Below are 18595 nucleotides of genomic sequence, written 5' to 3'. Positions count from 1 at the left end.
AAAGGAGAATATCTCGCATCCCTAGACATTCAGGATGCGTACTTACACATACAATTGCACCTGCTCATCAAGAGGTTCGCAATCATATACAATCGCACCTGCCCATCAAGACATTCCTCAGGTTCGCAATCAATCAGAACCACTACCAGTTTGTGGCTCTCCCGTTCGGGCTCGCCACAGCTCCCAGAGTGTTCACCAAAGTCTTGGCGACCACCATGCAGGTCTTACACTCCAGAGATATAGTAGTCATCCCATACCTAGACGATCTCCTCGTCAAGGGTCCCACCTTCAGGGACTGCGAGTTCAGCGTCTCAATCACGATCGTCACTCCGAACCGCCTAGGTTGGTTAGTCAACTTGCAAAGCCGTCACCAACACCAACCCAATCCTCGACATTCCAGGAATGCTATTCAATCCTCCCGATCTCTCCGATTCGCCATGAGAGTCCTTGGCAGGATGGTGGCGTCAATAGAAGCAGTTCCATTTGCTCAGCTTCACCTCAGACCTCTCCAATTAGACATTCTCAGGTCTTGCGACAGGAATCCTTCTTCCCTCGACAGGAGATTACAACGGAAGTCGTCAGCCGAGAAGTCCCTTCATTGGTGGTTCAACCGGTCCTCTCTGACAAAAAGAAAATCCTTTTCCCAGGTCAATGGAAGATCCTGACCACCGACGCAAGCCTGACGGGTTGTGGTGCAGTATATCTACACCACAGAGCACAGGGCAAATGGTTTCCAGCGGAAGCAACCTTGCCCACCAATATTCTGAAAATTCGGGCCATCCTCCTGGCGCTAAGAGCATTCCAACACTTACTGGCGGCTTCCCACATCAGAGTCCAGTCGGACAATGCCACGGCCGTGGCATACGTCAGTCACCAAGGCGGGACCCGCAGCGCTCAAGCAATGTGAGAAGTGACACACATTATCCACTGGGCAGAGACAACGGACTCTCTTATCTCTGCAGTCCACATTCCGGGTGTAGACAACTGGGAAGCAGACTTCCTCAGCCGACAAGAAATACACTCTGGAGAATGGGCTCTCCACCCCGAAGTCCTCCAGCAGATCTGCCATCGTTGGGGCACTCCAGATGTGGACCTAATGGCATCTCACCTCAATGCCAAAGTCGCCAACTTCATGGCTAGATCACACTGTCAGCGAACTCTGGCGGCGGACGCCCTGGTTCAGGATTGGGCCAAGTTCCAACTTCTGTATTTTTTTCCGCCTCTCCCTCTGATTTCCAGAGTGGTGAGAAAGATCAAACAGGAAGGAGTTCCAACCATCCTAATCGCTCCGGACTGACCCAGGCGTACATGGTACGCCGACATAGTACGGCTCATTGCAGACGCTCCCTGGCGTCTTCCCGACCGCCCGGATCTTCTGTCACAAGGTCCGTTCTACCATCAGAACTTTGAAGCCCTCAGTTTGACGGCACGGCCATTGAAACCTGGGTGTTAACACAAGCAGGTTTTTCGCCAGACGTCATTACAGCCACGTTCAGAGCAAGAAAACCAAACTCTGCCAAGATTTATTACCGTACCTGGAAAGCCTTCTTTACCTGGTGCGAATCTTGTAACCAAGCCCCACTACCCTATTCCTTTCTTAGGGTACTCGGCTTTTTTTCAATCCAGCCTGGAAGCCAAACTATCTCTGGCCTCCCCTAAAAGCCAAGTATCAGCTCGGTCTGTACTTTTTCAGAAAAGCATTGCACACTGACCGCAAGTCAGAGCTTTTTCTTCAGGGGGTTTCATGTTTGATTCCACCCTACAATCGACCACTAGAAACGTGGGACCTTAACCTGGTGCTCACAATACTACAGGAAGCACCCTTTGAACCACTTAAGGAAACTCCACTCCGTCTTCTATCTCAGAAGGTGGTTTTTCCCTGTGGCGATCACGTCACTACGAAGAGTGTCTGAGCTCACGACACTCTCCCGCAGACAACCGTTCCTAAATTTTCTCCAGGATAAGGTAGTCCTTCGTACGGTTCCATCCTTTCTCCCAAAGGTTGTCTCAGGCTTCCATCTCAACAAAGAGATTTCCTTACCATCCCTCTGTCCGGCTCCGGTTCATAGAGTGGAAAAGGCTTTGCATACGCTTGACCTCGTTGGGGCACTGCGTATCTATGTGTCTAGGACTGCGCCCTTCAGAAAATCGGACTCTCTTTTCCTCCTTTTGGAAGGTGGTCGCAAGGGTCTTCCAGCCTCTAAGGCTACCCTTGCCAGGTGGTTTAAGTCCACCATACAAGAGGCTTACCGCCTCAAAAATTCTCCCCTTCCAGCAGGTATTAAGGCCCATTCTACACGTACGGTAGGGGCCTCCTGGGCCACTCGCCACCAGGCCTTGGCACAACAAGTGTGTAAGGCAGCCACCTGGACCAGCCTACACACATTTACCAAGCACTACAGCGTTCATACCCAGTCCTCAGCAGACGTGAGCCTGGGCAGACGCGTGCTACAAGCGGCGGTATTCCAATCCTAGGGAACCGCCCACATGATATTCGTCCATTGCTTCCCACCCAGGGACTGCTTTGGGACGTCCCATGGTCCTGTGTCCCCCAATGAGGCGACAGAGTAAAGGAGATTTTTGTGTACTCACCTTAAAATCTCTTTCTGTTAGCCTCTAATTGGGGGACACAGCACCCACCCTGTTGCCCTTCAGGGCCGTTAAAGTTGAGTTCTCATATTGGTTTTCCTTTGAGTTCTTATATAGTTACCTTTTTTATAGGCATAACTATATTATTTATCTATAGTTGCCTTTTTATAGGTATGACTATGATATCTGTTACGTTTCTCCCACTGCTTTTGCACAAAACTGAAGATGGCTGACGCCGTCCAGGGGTGTATACTGCATGGGACGAGCCAATGTTAATCTTTTTCAGATTAAGCATAGTGTCGCCTCCTAGTGGACAGCAGCATAACCCATGGTCCTGTGTCCCCCAATTAGAGGCTAAGAGAAAGAGATTTTACGCTGAGTACACAAAAATCTCCTTTTTACTTTTTCCCACAAAATTGTTACTTTAGCCCCAAATTTAAATTTTCACAAGGGTAACAGGAGAAAATGGACCATACTGTTTGTTGTGCAATTCACCTGAGTACAGAAGCGGAAGCCATGTTGTATTTGCAGAACCCCTGATGTGCCTAAACAGTGGAAAACCCCCACAAGTGACCCCATTTTGGAAACTACACCCTTCAAGGAATTTATTTATAGGTGTGGTTAGCACCTTGAACCCACAGGTGCTTTACAGAATTTTATAACGTTGAGCCGTGAAAATGAAAGAATAAATTGTTGCTTCACCCACATATTTTTCATTTTCACAAGGGTAACAGAAGAAAATGTGCTGTAAAATTTATTGTGCAATTTCTCCTGAGTACACCGATACCCTAGTGGCCAAACAGTAGTGGTGGAAAACTACTGTTTGGGCACTCTGAAGGGAAGGAGCGGCAATTGAATTCTGGAGCGCAATTTTGGCTGGAATAGATTGCAGATGCCATGTGGCATTTGAAGAGCCCTTGACATGCCAAAACAGCAGAAACCCCCACAAGTGAACCAGTTTTAAAATCTATACATCTCAGGAAATTCATATAGGGGTGTAGTGAGTTTTTAATTTTCAAAAGGGATAATAGAAGAAAATGAACTGTACAATTTGTTACGCAATTTCTCCTGAGTTCGCCAATACCCCATATGTGGTCGAAAACTACTTTGGAGGCACAGTGCAAAGCTCAGAAGGGAATAAGCGTCATTTTGGAGTTCAGATCTTGCTAAAATGGTTTGAGGGGGCCATGACACATTGGCAGAGCCCATGAGGTGCCAGAACAGTGGAACCATGCATAAGTGATCCCATTTTACAAACTACATCTCTCAATGAATTCATCTAGGGGGGCAGTGATCATATTGACACCACAGGTGGGTAACAGAATTTTATACCATTGGGCAATGAAGAAAGAATAATTACATTTTTAACACTAAAATGTTTTAATTATCATAAGGGCTAATAGGAAAAATGCACCTTACAGTTTGTTGTGCAATTTCTCCTGATTGCGCCAATACCCTACATGTAATCGGGAAATACTTTTCAGGCACAGTGCAAAACTCAGAAAGGAAGGAGTGCCATATTACAGTACAGATTTTACTATTATGGTTTGAGGGTGCCATGTCAAATTGCCAGAGCCCTTGATGTAGCAGAACGCCCCCAAAAGTGACCCCATTTTACAAACTACACCTCTCAATGAATTCATCTAGGGGTGCAGTGATTATATTGACGCCACAGGTGTCATAGAATTTTATACCATTGGGCAGTGAAGAAAAAATAATTACATTTTTACCTCAAAAAATTTGTTTTAGCCCCAGATTTTACTTTTTCACAATGGAAAATGGGCAAAATGGAACCAAAATTTGTCACACAATTTCTGCTGAACGTGGAAATACCCCATATGTGGCTGTACAGTACTGCTTAGCCACGCAGCGAAACTCAGGGGGAATGGAGCGCTATTTGACTCTTGGAGAACAAATTATCGTAGAATAGTTTGCAGACTCCATATACAGAGCCCCTAAATGCCAAAAGAGCAGAATCCCATCTCAAGTGACCCCATTTTGGAAATTACACCACTCTGGGAATTTATCTACAGGTGTAGTGAAATAATTGTGAATGTCCTAAGAGGTATTAGTATGCACAATGCATTTCTTATTCTAAAATTATTCATATTTCCTATAAATAACAAACCCATATGGAGAAAGGTAACACCGTTATTTTTCAACTGAATTCACATCAATATAAATTCTAATAAATATCTCCACCTAGTGGTGAAAGATTGATGTAAGCTCAGATGAAATGTTGTTTGGCGTGTATCTAATAGCTAATACGGCTTAATCAGAAAAGTGCATGTCCAAAAAAGATGTTAAAGGAGTGTTGCTCCAAAATGTAATAATTTAATACCTAAATAAGGGGCAAAATGCTTAAACGAGCAACCGCAAACCAGTTATTAGGGTTTGAATAAATAATACTGAGTATAATAAACCACTATGAGGACACAGTTAGTGTTAATGTTTATGAAAATTTCACAAAATTGAGTGACTGTGAGTATATGCCCCAATAGGATACTAAGATTGGTATCCAAGGGTTAATGAGCGAGTGTTTGTAAAAGCTCATTAACTATGAAGGTATAGGTATGTCAAACTCATGCTATGTTCTGAGTAAGAGGAGCAAGAGGACACAATGTCAAACACTCAGCCGTCCAGGCACTCACAAAGAGAAAAATAAAGGAGGACAATGTACACATACAGTTACCTAAAACCACCCTCTATAATAAGGCAGCAGAGTTACTCTGGACTCCGTCTGGCCTCTGTTCAGCAGTGTCCTTCTTTTCAGAGATGCACAAAACTGTGGCTGACCACATTTTTATGCACGCCTAAAAAGACAGACATCGCAAATCATAGGACAGACAGAGTCCACTGTGCCTCCATCTGCCTCATTGTAAGGAATCTTCCGTCGGGGGTTCCGTCTGAATTGTGCATTTCAGAGATTTATTTACATTTGACTTTTTGATCGCATTTTAGTCTGCTTTTTGTTTGGCGACATGATGAAAAAGCAGTTTTGTGCCACGTTTTTGTTTTAAGTTTTTTTTATGATGTTCACTGAAACGATTAACTAGTGCGACCGTTTTATAGATCAGGTCATTCTGGACACAGCAATATCAAATATGTGTACTTTTTTTGTTTAATTTCTTTATACAAATACAAAAATTTAAAAATATATATATAATTAAAAAAAATATATTTTACGTTTTTACTTAGTCCCTCTATGGGACTTTTAACTTTCATTACTCTGATCGCTGGTATAATGCATTGCAATGCACTGCATGTCAGTATTACACTGACAGAAGCCTCTTAATCCATGCTCCTGGCATGGTCTAAGTAGACCACTGCCACTGGCAGACCCGGAGGTCGTCATGACGACCATTGGGCCCTTGCGATGACGTAGTGGGGTCGCCGATTGGAAAAAAGAGGGAGACCCCACCCTTTCATAGCCCACAAAATGTTGCGATCAATTGCAGCATTTAGGGGGTTAAACAAACAAGGATGGGGACAGCCGGGTCACGGCTATCACGTAAGTCGAGCTCCTAGTGGCAATCACGCTAGCACAGCTCCTGTGCCACGCACGAACGCCATGACGTATCTATAAGTCATTGGTCGGGAACCCCTATCCGACCATGATATATAAGTACGTCAAATGTCATGAAGGGGTTAAAGAGTAATTGCCTTTTTTATTTTGTAAATCAATAGTATACATGAAAATAGGCAACTTTGTAATGTATCTTATCAGAGCAATCTGATTATTTTCTCTGCCTGGATTTATTTTATACTCCAAATTTAGGGGAAAATCTGTTTTCAGTGAATACAGATTTTCACATTACTGAGATAGGAGATGACAATTTGTGTTCATAGTATTTTATGGAGAGAGGAGGGGGAATATGTTTAGATAGAGTCAGACACAGACATTCTGCTGCTAGTTCTCTTAAAACGACAGTTACAATTTAAAAAAAATAAAAAAGTTTAATGTGTAACTGTGAATTCAGAAGAACTTGCAGCAGAATGTCTGTGTCTGCCTCCAACTCCCCTCTCCATATAGTGTTACCAGTAGTAACTGCCATCTCCTATTTCAGTAATGTGAAAATCCATCTTCACCTAATACAGATTTTACCATTGAATACAGAGATTACAAAGTGTTAGATAAGTCCAGGAAAAGAAAAATGTATATCTTTTAATAAGATATATTACAAAGTTTTATTTTCATGTGTACTATTGATTTATGAAGAAGCAAATTAAATGACGGTTACACTCTAAGAGTTGATGGAAGTGTAGGAATTTACAGGATTTTTGAAACACATGGATGACCTTTATCATTAGACCTATATTAGCCTTCTGGTGTAAAAAGAAAAAGTTACAAATGATGGCACACACCAAACTTATGCCATAATTTGTGATTATTTGGGAGGGGGTTCAGCTGCTCATGACACTTTTCTAAGATGTGCGCAGAGCATAGTGAAGGAGGTGCAGTGACATGCGATCCAGTAAGTTTCCTATTATTTATGCCTGAAAGTTACATAACTTATTGTGCAAATATATACCGGCGCATAGCTAGCTTTTAATTTGATTTTCTGGGTCACGCATAGCAAGACACGTGCATCTTCCTGCAGCATGCTTTTCTATTAAGACCGGCATAAAAAACGCCATTCTTACTAACTTCCCCCCCAGAAAGTTTTGCAGTGTTAGGTCACGGCCCCACTATCAGTATTTGGTCAGTATTCAGTCAGTATTTTTTCTAAGGAGTGGGAGCCAAAACCAGGAGTGGATGATAAATGCAGAATTGGTGACTTGTTTCTATTATACCTTTTCTCTGACTGTTCCTTATCTGGTTTTGGCTCCCGCGCCTGAGAAAAAATACTGACCGAATACTGATAGTGGGGCCGTGGCCTTATGGCCAGTATGCGCTCTCCATTCCTGGCAGGAGTTCATTGAGATGAACCGGCAGGAATGTGTTGACCGCCCGTATGGCTGCTTTAAGAGAAAGAGGTTGTATTGTAAGACAACATTTTCAATTGTTAAAAAATGTGTTGGATCTAAGAAACCTATGGGAAGTAGCAATCCTACAAGTCCTTATCTACGCTTTAATGAGCTTTGAAATATGACTTGGGATAAAAGCCAAATCAGAATCTCAGTTTGTAGACAGTGTTTCGGGGTATTGCCCCTCATCAGTACAAAGTAATGAGATCTGATTTGGCTGGGTGAGAGGCTAAAACTGGGATTTAAGGGGAAAGGTTACTCCTTGTGGAGAGTGACATGCCAGGTCTGGCACGACAGTATGAGGAGACTTAAACGTCTTGCATGCTCCTCTTGGAAATTAAATAAGCAAATTGTCTCTTCATTGAGGAAGAGGACTTGAACTCTAGTGCCACCTACTTGAAGTAGCAATCCTACAAGTCATTATAAAATGTGTAAAATCCCAACATGCTCAATAGGATCTAGTGAATGGCTAAGTTGGCTTGGTAAAATAGCTGCAGAGGAAATTGCCAGTCACAAATGACAGGTGCTAAAGGCCATCAAATAAGAGAAAACTATGTAAGAAAAGGAAAGAAATACGTTTCAAATCCGAGCTTGTGTGACCCATACCTCTTTCTTTTTCCTGCTACTATTAGAATGACCATGAGCTGTCGAACCGTCACTTTGGGGTGGAATTGTCACGTCTGACAAATGAAGATCGGACAGTTCCTGTGCTGTTGGAGAAACTTATCAGTTACATTGAAATGCACGGCTTGTATACAGAGGGCATATACCGGAAACCGGGCTCCAATAATAAGATCCGTGAACTGAGACAGAACCTTGATACAGGTGAGAGGTCTCTACCATTGACTGTTAATCTGTTGTATTCAGCCCTGGTCCAACCACAGCAGCTGAGGGCCATGACTGCACCCTACAGAGAACTACGTAATGAATAATGCCAGAAATGGGATGAAAGAGAGGAGGCTGGCGGATGATGTAGAAAAATACTGTGCTAATCTTGTATTCGCCACTTGAATATGTCGTAGTAAAGGATCCGTTCCACAGAGCTGTCTCTGGTTATGTGACCTGGCTGTAACACTTTGCTATTTAGTACAATTTTATGATGTAATATTAATAATTATGTTAGAGGGAACTTGTCATGTTCAAAATAGTATCTGATCTGCAGACAGGATGTTATAGAGCAGGAGGAGCTGGTCAGATTGACAATCATATTTGTAGGGAAAAGTCTCAGTACAACTTATATTTTATTCATTGAAATCCCTGGTGTTTGCTTATGAGTCCAGTGGGCTGTCCTACTCAGTGATTGACAGTCTTCCCAGCATTCATGTGCATGCAGAGTTAGCTGTCAATCACTGTGTAGGACCGCCCACTGCAATCAGAAGCAAACACCAGGGATTTCAATGAATAAAACACAAGTGACACTGAATCTTTTACAACAAACCTCTATATCATTCTGCTCAGTTATTCCTTCTTTGTACCATGCTGTTCACAGATCAGACTGCATGTAAGGTTCCCTTTAATAGCTGTAGCCTATCATAATGGTGTCAGAAATGCTCACTGGGCATTAGACGATCATGTGTTGCTTATGTTTATGTGGGAGTATATTATCCCCTTCACGACATATGACGTATGTTTATGTCATATGTTGTGACCCTGAGTTTGATGCGGGCTCTGGGGCTGAGCCCGCATCTTTCCCCGCACATGACCGCTGATTTAATCAGCGGTCATGTGCCTTTAACAGCCGAGGGTGTTATTGTAAAATGAATGGTGCCGTTGAAAAGTACAACTCATCCCGCAAAAAACAAGCTTTCATACGGCTAAATTTATGGAAATTGGCTCAGTGGTTAGCACGGCAGCACTGGGGTCCTGGGTTCAAATCCCACCAAGGACAACATCTGTAAGGAGTTTGTATGTTCTCCCCGTGTTTGCGTGGGTTTCCTCCGGGTACTCCGCTTTCCTCCCACACTCCAAAGACCTACTGATAGGGAATGTAGATTGTGAGCCCCAATGGGGACTGTGATGATAATTTATGTAAAGCGCTGTGGAGTATAATGGTGCATATAAGTGAGTAAAATAAATAAAGTTATGGCTCTTTTTTATTAAAAAATCTGAAAATGGCCTGTGGGTGATGGGGTAATACTCAGTTGCCTTGCTTAAAATATAACTTTTTCCTTGTGATTTTACTGTCTTGCAGAAATTGAAAGTGTAAATCTGGATGATTACAATATCCATGTGATTGCCAGCGTCTTCAAGCAATGGTTGCGGGAACTTCCCAATCCTCTGATGACATTTGAACTGTATGAAGAGTTTCTCAGATCTATGGGTAAATAATGGCAGACATTTATGGGGGGCTGTATGTTAAATTGCCTTTTCCTTCAGGTCACATATTGTGCCCTGTGCCTCTCTTTTACTCACTTGTTAACTTCATCTTAATTCTTGTCCACTACTTGGATAACCCCTCCTCAATCACCATGTTTCCGACCAAGTTTACAATAACTTCACAGATGCATTATTCACTATTGTCCAATGTTGTTCAGTTTGGCTTTTTTTATCTCCCAGGTCTTGGTGAGAGAAAGGAAACCGTGCGGGGAGTGTATTCGGTGATAGATCAGCTGTCTCGGACACATCTCAGCACTTTGGAGAGACTTATCTTTCACCTTGTCAGGTTGCCACTCTGTTTATTTGCTAGCCTCTACGTAATGTTATGTGTTATCTCTAGCCGCCAATAAACATGTGTTTACCACTGGTTTGGGATATTTTAGGATCGCCCAGCAAGAAGAAACCAATCGCATGTCTGCCAATGCGCTGGCGATTGTGTTTGCCCCATGTATTCTCCGTTGTCCGGACACTACAGATCCATTGCAGAGCGTACAGGACATTGGCAAGACCACAGCGTAAGACCCATCAGATTATTCCCTTTAGCCCTACAGCATCCTTATCCTTGCGATCAATAATAATTTCTCTGCTCAACCAAAGCAAGGTCTCATTCAGACGCCATTTATTTCTTGCTTGTGAAAAAATGGGACCGATTCTTATCAGTGTGCCGGATCACATTTTCACCAGGGTTTGGTCAGTCTGTCGATTTTTACCATCAGTGGTTTTATCATATATCAAACATTATATTGGGCAGGAGAGGCATTGCATTGTAAAAAATGGACGCAACACGAATTGCACTCGGATGGCATCTGTATGCTGTCCTTAACTTCTGGTGATATTGATTCTTGTCTCCATTATTTTATTTTTTTTGCTTGCTTTGCAAATACGAGATCTGGAAAGAGTCATAGACATATGGATAGCCACATAGTCTATAATGGGTACGTGTTCAAGCTGTGTACAACAATGAACCAAACCCGTAAATGAAAACGACGTCTGAATGAGGCCTAACTCATGCTGTTTTTATTTAATGCAAAGATTTTACTTCACACACGTTAGGTATAGTAATTTAATTATTCACACTTGTGCCAGCTTTATGTAGCATAAGTACATATTCCCACCAGTTATCTTGTGTAAAGTAAGACTATTTATGCCCTAAACCTGTCTACACGTGTGTGTAATGTAGTGTAAGTGCATTAATACACTCACCGATCGCCATCTTGCCTGGTCTCCAGCGCTGCTCTGGTCTTCTTCACCCACGTGACTGCAGTTCCGACTCTCCGGATAACATTGGTGTTTGTGTGTGAGCCAGAAGTGGCTTTTTCAGTGTTGGTCTATGGGGCCTCATTCTGCCCCTCTATAGATTTAAAAGCGAGTACCAGCTCACATAAACACCAGTGTGATCCGGAGAGTTGAAATTACACGTGACTTAGAAGAGGAACGGAGCTGTGCTGGAAACCGGAAAAGATGGCGATCAGTGAGTATATTACCGCACTTAGGCCACATTACGTATACATTTACACAGGCATAGGACTTAAAAAGCTTCATGGGAGTACTTCTTGAATACTGATCCTTTACCTGTCCCATTTCTCTTTCTGCTTATCTTGGTATAGCTGTGTGGAGCTGATTGTTATGGAACAGATGAATAAATATAAAGCTCGTCTAAAGGATATCAACAGTCTAGAGTTTGCAGAGAACAAAGCCAAGAGTCGTCTGTCCCTAATCCGCAGGTCTATGGTAAGAAAATATGGGCTCTGCTGGGAAAAGTGGGGACAACGCCATCACAACTAACACACCCAGACTTGCCCTTTCTGCTCACCATCTTCTAGGCTTCTCTCCTACTTCTAACCTTCTGCTTTCCTTTCATCTCCTTTTTCGATCCAGAAACCTGTACTAATTGCAGTTAGATTTATGAGCATAAATCGCAGCACCCTGCCGGTATGTATATTGAGATCAGGCTGTCTGTGACGCTCATCTGTTGTGTCCCCATTAACACAAGTGCACTCAAACTCGCTGTCCTGTGCTCACTTGAACGGCATCATTTTAAGACTGGTTTCAGACATCTGTAATTTGTGTCCCCTACTCGGACAGCAATACACAGACCAGCCACAAGTCTCCTGACCCGAAATCGATAAACTTGACAGCCTCATATATTTCTATGAGGATGAGTCAGGAGGCAAACGGTCATTCTGGGCATTGTGGTCCATATACGAACCGCAAAATATGGCCGTCTGAACCCAGCCTTAATCTGCATGTTTTGTGCTCATCTTGACATTAGTCTCATTGTAAAGAGTCGCTTATTTGCCCATCTTTAGAAGACATGCCATGTCCTATTTAGGGTTTAATTTACACTTCCTATGCATGATTTTTCATTTTCCAAATCACATTCGAAGAGAAGCGCTCCCTATATTGGATTTCATGTGTTCCATAAGGTTTATCTCTTTTTTGTCTTATCATGTATACCCTGCATATTTTCTGTAAAACAACTCAACGTAATGTTAGCATTTTAATGTAAAAGTAAAATAAGTGGGTCTTTGTGGGTAGGACCGGAGGTAATTACTATTATTTGACTGTTGCAGCTGAGATCTCATATAGGGAAATCTTTGTAATATAATCACAGCTCTGCCTAGACCTCTGCAGATAAAAACGAGGAGCTCGGTATATTCTGCAATAAGCAAAAGGTGGTAATTGCTATATTGAGACGAGAACTCATTGAGTCCTGAAAGGCAATATCCAATTTATTAATGCATTTCTCCAAAACATGATAGTACTCCTGTTCCCCTTATGTGTCGCATGCTAAGTTTAGCGCTTGCCTGAAAGTCGGCAACCTTAGCAGACGTGACTGGCTCCATGTGCAGCTCTGCTTGCGTGTCTGCATTGTGGATGGGTGCAGGAGCTGCCTACCATTTATATGCACTAGTCTTGCCCGGAACTTGGCCCCATGAGCGCATATTGTGGTTTGTGTGGAAAATCTCCTGTGTGCACGAACACATGGGCTTAGATTGGTTTGTTTGCTGTCTGTATGCAGTCCACGGCACACCAAGGACCTAAAAGCGTTAATGTGAACATACCCTTTCTCATATGTGTTCTGCAATGTCGGGTCTACACTTTACCCGCATTCAATTTCTTAGGCTGGATTCACATATTGTGGCCACGGTATGTTTTTTTGCCACAATTTTCTTTAATCCTGGCAAAAAGGTTGTAGTTCGAACACGATTTCAAAAAGTCTTGGTTTGGCCAGACCATGGCCACAGCGTGTGGGCCGTGCCTTAGGGCTGTTTTCACAGCGATATACCCAGCCTGACCGACGGGTCTCCTGACTTGAGGAAGTATATATGAGGCAGTTCACTCAGATCAGGATACCCAGCGGTAATCAGGGGTATTCCCATCGGAGCACGGACCACTAGAAACCCACCTTAGAATGGCAGAAGCTGTGTGTCAGTTTCGGTTGTCGGACAATTCTTATTTCAACCCTCCCTCTCTTAGCTCAGTCATAGTGAATGAAGAAGTGCATCCTTCTCCCTGGATCAAGGTTCGCCTTTCATTGATTGGCATTAGATAATCTGTCCCATCCTTGATGGACAATAGTCTCTATATTCATAGACTATAAACTTGCATGCCGTTTTCTTACAGAAATAGAAAAAAAACATTACTGCAGTGAAGTGTTTGCATGGAGGTAATATGCACTCATAACCATCTAATTTTAATCTTATTTTTTTATAGAAAAAAACAAAAGAATATAAAATATACATTTTCATGTGGTGAGCAATAGAGCAGCAAGTAGAGGTTGAAGAATCAATTCACAGGACTCCGGTTCATCGGCCAGATCGGTAATCTGTGACTTCTGGAAAGGAGGCCTACATATCTCCTTGCCTCCTGGCATTCCTGGCTCTTCTCTTGATTAGCCAGGCTGGTGTGACGCCGGGCGTGCGTCACGCTTAGCGATGAATGGACCCGTGGAAGTTCGGGTTCTGGTACCCGACACAAACTTTATTCCAAAGTTCTGTTCGGGCACCAGAACTCTACCCGAACTTCAACCAGAACCCAAACCCAATTGAAATCAATGGGGACCCGAACTTTGGAGCTGGAAAATCTCTCTTCCCCAGCCATCCTCCTCTTCTTCAGACTTCTGAACTGTAAAACGGACTGCCAAGAGAAGTCCGTGTTCGGAGTTCTGCACTTCAAAAGATGAGCCGGTAATTAAGGGACGTTGCAGGCCTCCCGTCCAACAGTCACATATTACTAACCTGGATGATGGACTGGAGTACTGCAAATCGATTTCTAGTAGCAGGATACCATTTTCAGCCCCTTAACGAAAAAAATGTAAACCTGGCAAACGTATGCCAGCAATGCCCACATTTACTTAATTTATGCCATTATGTGCATTCATGCTTTGCTCTTTATTCAGGGGAAAGGACGACTTCGCTCAAATCTCAGCCCGGTTATTTCAGGGCGTTCCCCTGTTCCAGATGCAGCTGGAGACCACGGGTTATCCACTATTCCATCTGAAGATGAGTCTTCAGAGCAAAAGGAGGCAGCCATGCAACAAGAAGAAAGAGTATTAGCCCAGCAGATAGAGACTCTACAAAAGGAGAAGTGAGTAGTGAATGTGAAGTTTCTAGCGTGATGCAAGACATTTCATCATTACTATTTAGAGCACACACTGTGTATGACTTCTTTATCTGGATAGGTTTTTACAATTGTGTATTGTATTTTTAATGTCTCTGGTGTTCTATACTGCCTCAGCACTACTAGGTATAATTGCCAGTTGTCCTTCCATTTCTTAAAGGGTTACTGCACTTTCAAGTAACTTTTCAGCATAAACTTATGTGTGTACACAAGGAAAAACTCTATTTCTGATCATTATGCCACTTGTGTCCTGCATTTTAATCAGTTTTCCCCTCTGCAGGCTCTATCTCTAATTTGCAATTCACTCTGAGCTGGTGGGAGAAGACTAGCTGCTATGATGTCTCCCATAAACAGCATAACACAAAGAGATTGTATGCTAACTAAGGAATGAAGAGCAGGAATCCGATAGAAGTAGTAGCGTGGAGGAAACTATACTGCAGTCCTGAGCTGTGTACCTGTGAATCCACTGGGGAGAAGTAAAAGACTTGTTAGAAAGATCAGAAGGATCTTTTTGACACTACATCTGCTTGTTTCTTCACCATGCTCCTATCTCCTCCTTCTTCCTCTCCTCTCCTTAGAGTATAATAGGACATGCAAACTGACACCTCACTGTGCTGACAAGTCTGTCTTGTCTTGAGCAAGAGTGAGTTTTGCTATTTTTTAAGAGTGGATGTTGAGTTCAGGAGGCAGAGGGGAGGGGAAGATATGGCTTATAAGTGAAGAAAGAAGCAGAATTCTCTGACAAAATATATGATAAAGTTTCTTATATAAATCTGTACTATTGATTTATGCAAGATTTTTTGAAAGAACAGCTGCCTTTCATGTGTTTTTCTAGTTGATTTTTCTTGGTGCATCTCTCAGAGTAAAGTTTGGAATTTGTCCCTACCCTGTAGGTGTAGAACTATGTACAGGCATCTAGCCACAATAGAGCAGTGCACGCCAATCTGTGGCTCTCCAGTTGTTGCTAAACTGCCTGGGGCTATCAGGGCATGATGAGAAGAGTAGTCTTATAACAGAGAGAGAGACACAAGTTGGGGAACTGTGATTTAAAGAAAAAGGCTAGGACATTATAGGCCTGAAAATAGAGAGGAGTTCTTTCATTTTCAAAATTTATATGATCCGTCTATAGAAGTTTTTTGTTTCACTCTCACTATTGGTGACAAGAACATAATCCTAAATAACATACTATTATGCTGGTTATGTTGTATTGTATTTCTTCATTCTGTATATCTGACATTGTATGCTCTAATGAAAAAGGAAACCAAGCAGTTAATATAATGGATGATGGTATACAGTACCTTACAGTTGTTTCAAGCTATGTTCAGCCTTGTATTTGGATAAACTATTATCCTTTCAGTATTTATAACTCCATAAAGACAAAATAGTAGTAAGGTAACAAAGAAAAATATTTTTTCCTATTTTCCCCATGCCTGAATCTGTACATGATTTTGGTGACTAAAGATGTAAAGTTGAAACTATGTCCACCTTTTTAAAACTGCCAGTAACAACCAATCAGAGTCCAGCTTTCATGATTTAAACTGCTATTAGAAAATGAATGCTGTACAGTGATTGGTTGATGTGGGCAACAAAGCCTGCTATATGCCTAACAAGGCTATGAGGCATTATGTTGATCACAATCTTAAAGGTGTTCTCCAAGAACGAGTTAAAATGGTGCCTATCACATAATTCAAACTGCAACCCATCCTAAATACATGTCAGGATGGGTTGCAATCTGAAGAAACACTACTCCCAAGACTTTTGTCTCAACTGTCAAAAGAGCAGGATTGTAAACACCTATACCTCAGTGAACTGCCGGAGGTTGGCTGTGACATTAAAAGAAATAAATGTTCTTGCTGTCTGAGCAGAAAATGTTTTTTTTTTTTTACTTCCTGCTTCAGTCCTCTATGGGCACTGAGTCAGTGAGGAGATTTATTTCTTCTCGTTCCACAGCCCTGCTCTGGCAGCACACAGGTACGTGTGTTCACAATCCTGCTCCTCTGACATTGGAGACATAGGTCTCGGGAGCTGTGTTTCTTCATACTGAAAACTAACCTGATATACAAGTAGGACAGGATGCTATTTGAATTGCGTGATGGAGGCCATTGTGTTACTTTCTTGGAGAACCCCTTTAAAGTTGTTATCCTTGCATTTGTCAAATGTACAGTACAGACCAAAAGTTTGGACACACCTCATTTAAAGATTTTTCTGTATTTTCATGACTATGAAAATTGCACATTCACACTGAAGGCATCAAAACTATGAATTACCACATGTGATATTATACTTAACAAAAAAGTGTGAAACAACTAAAAATATGTCTTATATTCTAGGTTCTTCAAAGTAGCCATCTTTTGCTTTGATGACTGCTTTGCACACTCTTGGCATTCTCTTGATGAGCTTCAAGAGGTAGTCACCGGAAATGGTCTTCCAACAATCTTGAAGGAGTTCCCAGAGATGCTTAGCACTTGTTGGCCCTTTTGCCTTCACTCTGCGGTCCAGCTCACCCAAAACCATCTCGATTGGGTTTAGGTCTGGTGACTGTGGAGGCCAGGTCATCTGGCGTAGCACCCCATCACTCTCCTTCTTGGTCAAATAGCCCTTACACAGCCTGGAGGTGTCCTTGGGGTCATTGTCCTGTTGAAAAATAAATGATGGTCCAACTAAACGCAAACCGGATGGAAAAGCATGCCGCTGCAAGATGCTGTGGTAGCCATGCTGGTTCAGTATGCCTTCAATTTTGAATAAATCCCCAACAGTGTCACCAGCAAAGCACCCCCACACCATCACATCTCCTCCCCCATGCTTCATGGTGGGAACCAGGCATGTAGAGTCCATCCGTTCACCTTTTCTGCGTCGCACGAAGACACTGTGGTTGGAACCAAAGATCTCAAATTTGAACTCATCAGACCAAAGCACAGATTTCCACTGGTCTAATGTCCATTCCTTGTGTTCTTTGGCCCAAACAAGTCTTTTCTGCTTGTTGCCTGTCCTTAGCAGTGGTTTCCTAGCAGCTATTTTACCATGAAGGCCTGCTGCACAAAGTCTCCTCTTAACAGTTGTTGTAGAGATGTGTCTGCTGCTAGAACTTTCTGTGGCATTGACCTGGTCTCTAATCTGAGCTGCTGTTAACCTGCGATTTCTGAGGCTGGTGACTCGGATAAACTTATCCTCAGAAGCAGAGGTGACATTTGGTCTTCCTTTCCTGGGGCGGTCCTCATGTGGGCCAGTTTCTTTGTAGCACTTGATGGTTTTTGCAACTGCACTTGGGGACACTTTCAAAGTTTGCCCAATTTTTCGGACTGACTGACCTTCATTTCTTAAAGTAATGATGGCCACTCGTTTTTCTTTACTTATCATTTGTATTATGGCAAGAAAAAAGCAGCTAACAGTCTATTCAGTAGGACCATCAGCTGTGTATCCACCAGACTTCTGCACAACACAACTGATGGTCCCAACCCCATTTATAAGGCAAGAAATCCCACTTATTAAACCTGACAGGGCACACCTGTGAAGTGAAAACCATTTCCGGTGACTACCTCTTGAAGCTCATCAAGAGAATGCCAAGAGTGTGCAAAGCAGTCATCAAAGCAAAAGGTGGCTACTTTGAAGAACCTAGAATATAAGACATATTTTCAGTTGTTTCACACTTTTTTGTTAAGTATATAATTCCACATGTGTTAATTCATAGTTTTGATGCCTTCAGTGTGAATGTACAATTTTCATAGTCATGAAAATACAGAAAAATCTTTAAATGAGAAGGTGTGTCCAAACTTTTGGTCTGTACTGTATGCGGTGGGAAATGTCATCTGTCTGATAAGACAGTGCCCCAGATATTAAACAGAGTGTAAACCACACATGTGGCACTGATGTTTTTATTCTAGACTATATAAGTTAAGAAAACAATGGAGCAACTCCCATAGACTACAGTGGAGAAATTGCAGACAATTCAGTCTCTTTGGCGCCCCATTTCTGCTGATAAAGACACTTACTCCATATGCTTTGCAAGTATGGCAGTAAAACTAATGTTACCTCCAATATG

The 18595-nt window shown here is 42.5% G+C and overlaps 1 protein-coding gene across 7 annotated transcripts in view; it reads left to right on the top strand.

The window, feature by feature from the left end:
• The window catches only part of MYO9A (myosin IXA), a 115864-nt gene that overhangs the window by 93976 nt on the left and 3293 nt on the right, over positions 1 to 18595 (top strand). For 6 of the 7 annotated variants that reach the window (XM_073652740.1, XM_073652739.1, XM_073652741.1 and 3 more), the window contains 7 exons: positions 8190 to 8382; positions 9749 to 9877; positions 10114 to 10219; positions 10317 to 10448; positions 11541 to 11664; positions 11812 to 11865; positions 14336 to 14523. In XM_073652740.1, the coding sequence (XP_073508841.1) occupies positions 8190 to 8382; positions 9749 to 9877; positions 10114 to 10219; positions 10317 to 10448; positions 11541 to 11664; positions 11812 to 11865; positions 14336 to 14523 (926 nt within the window). The remainder of the gene's footprint in view (positions 1 to 8189; positions 8383 to 9748; positions 9878 to 10113; positions 10220 to 10316; positions 10449 to 11540; positions 11665 to 11811; positions 11866 to 14335; positions 14524 to 18595) is intronic. The other variant, XM_073652737.1, reaches the window with a different exon arrangement.

This window comes from Phyllobates terribilis, unplaced genomic scaffold (assembly GCF_046119375.1).
Source record: "Phyllobates terribilis strain yellow unplaced genomic scaffold, ASM4611937v1 Scaffold_11__3_contigs__length_659146591, whole genome shotgun sequence".
In the NCBI taxonomy this organism is placed as follows: domain Eukaryota; kingdom Metazoa; phylum Chordata; class Amphibia; order Anura; family Dendrobatidae; genus Phyllobates; species Phyllobates terribilis.
This window is presented reverse-complemented; position numbering and strand designations above follow the sequence as displayed.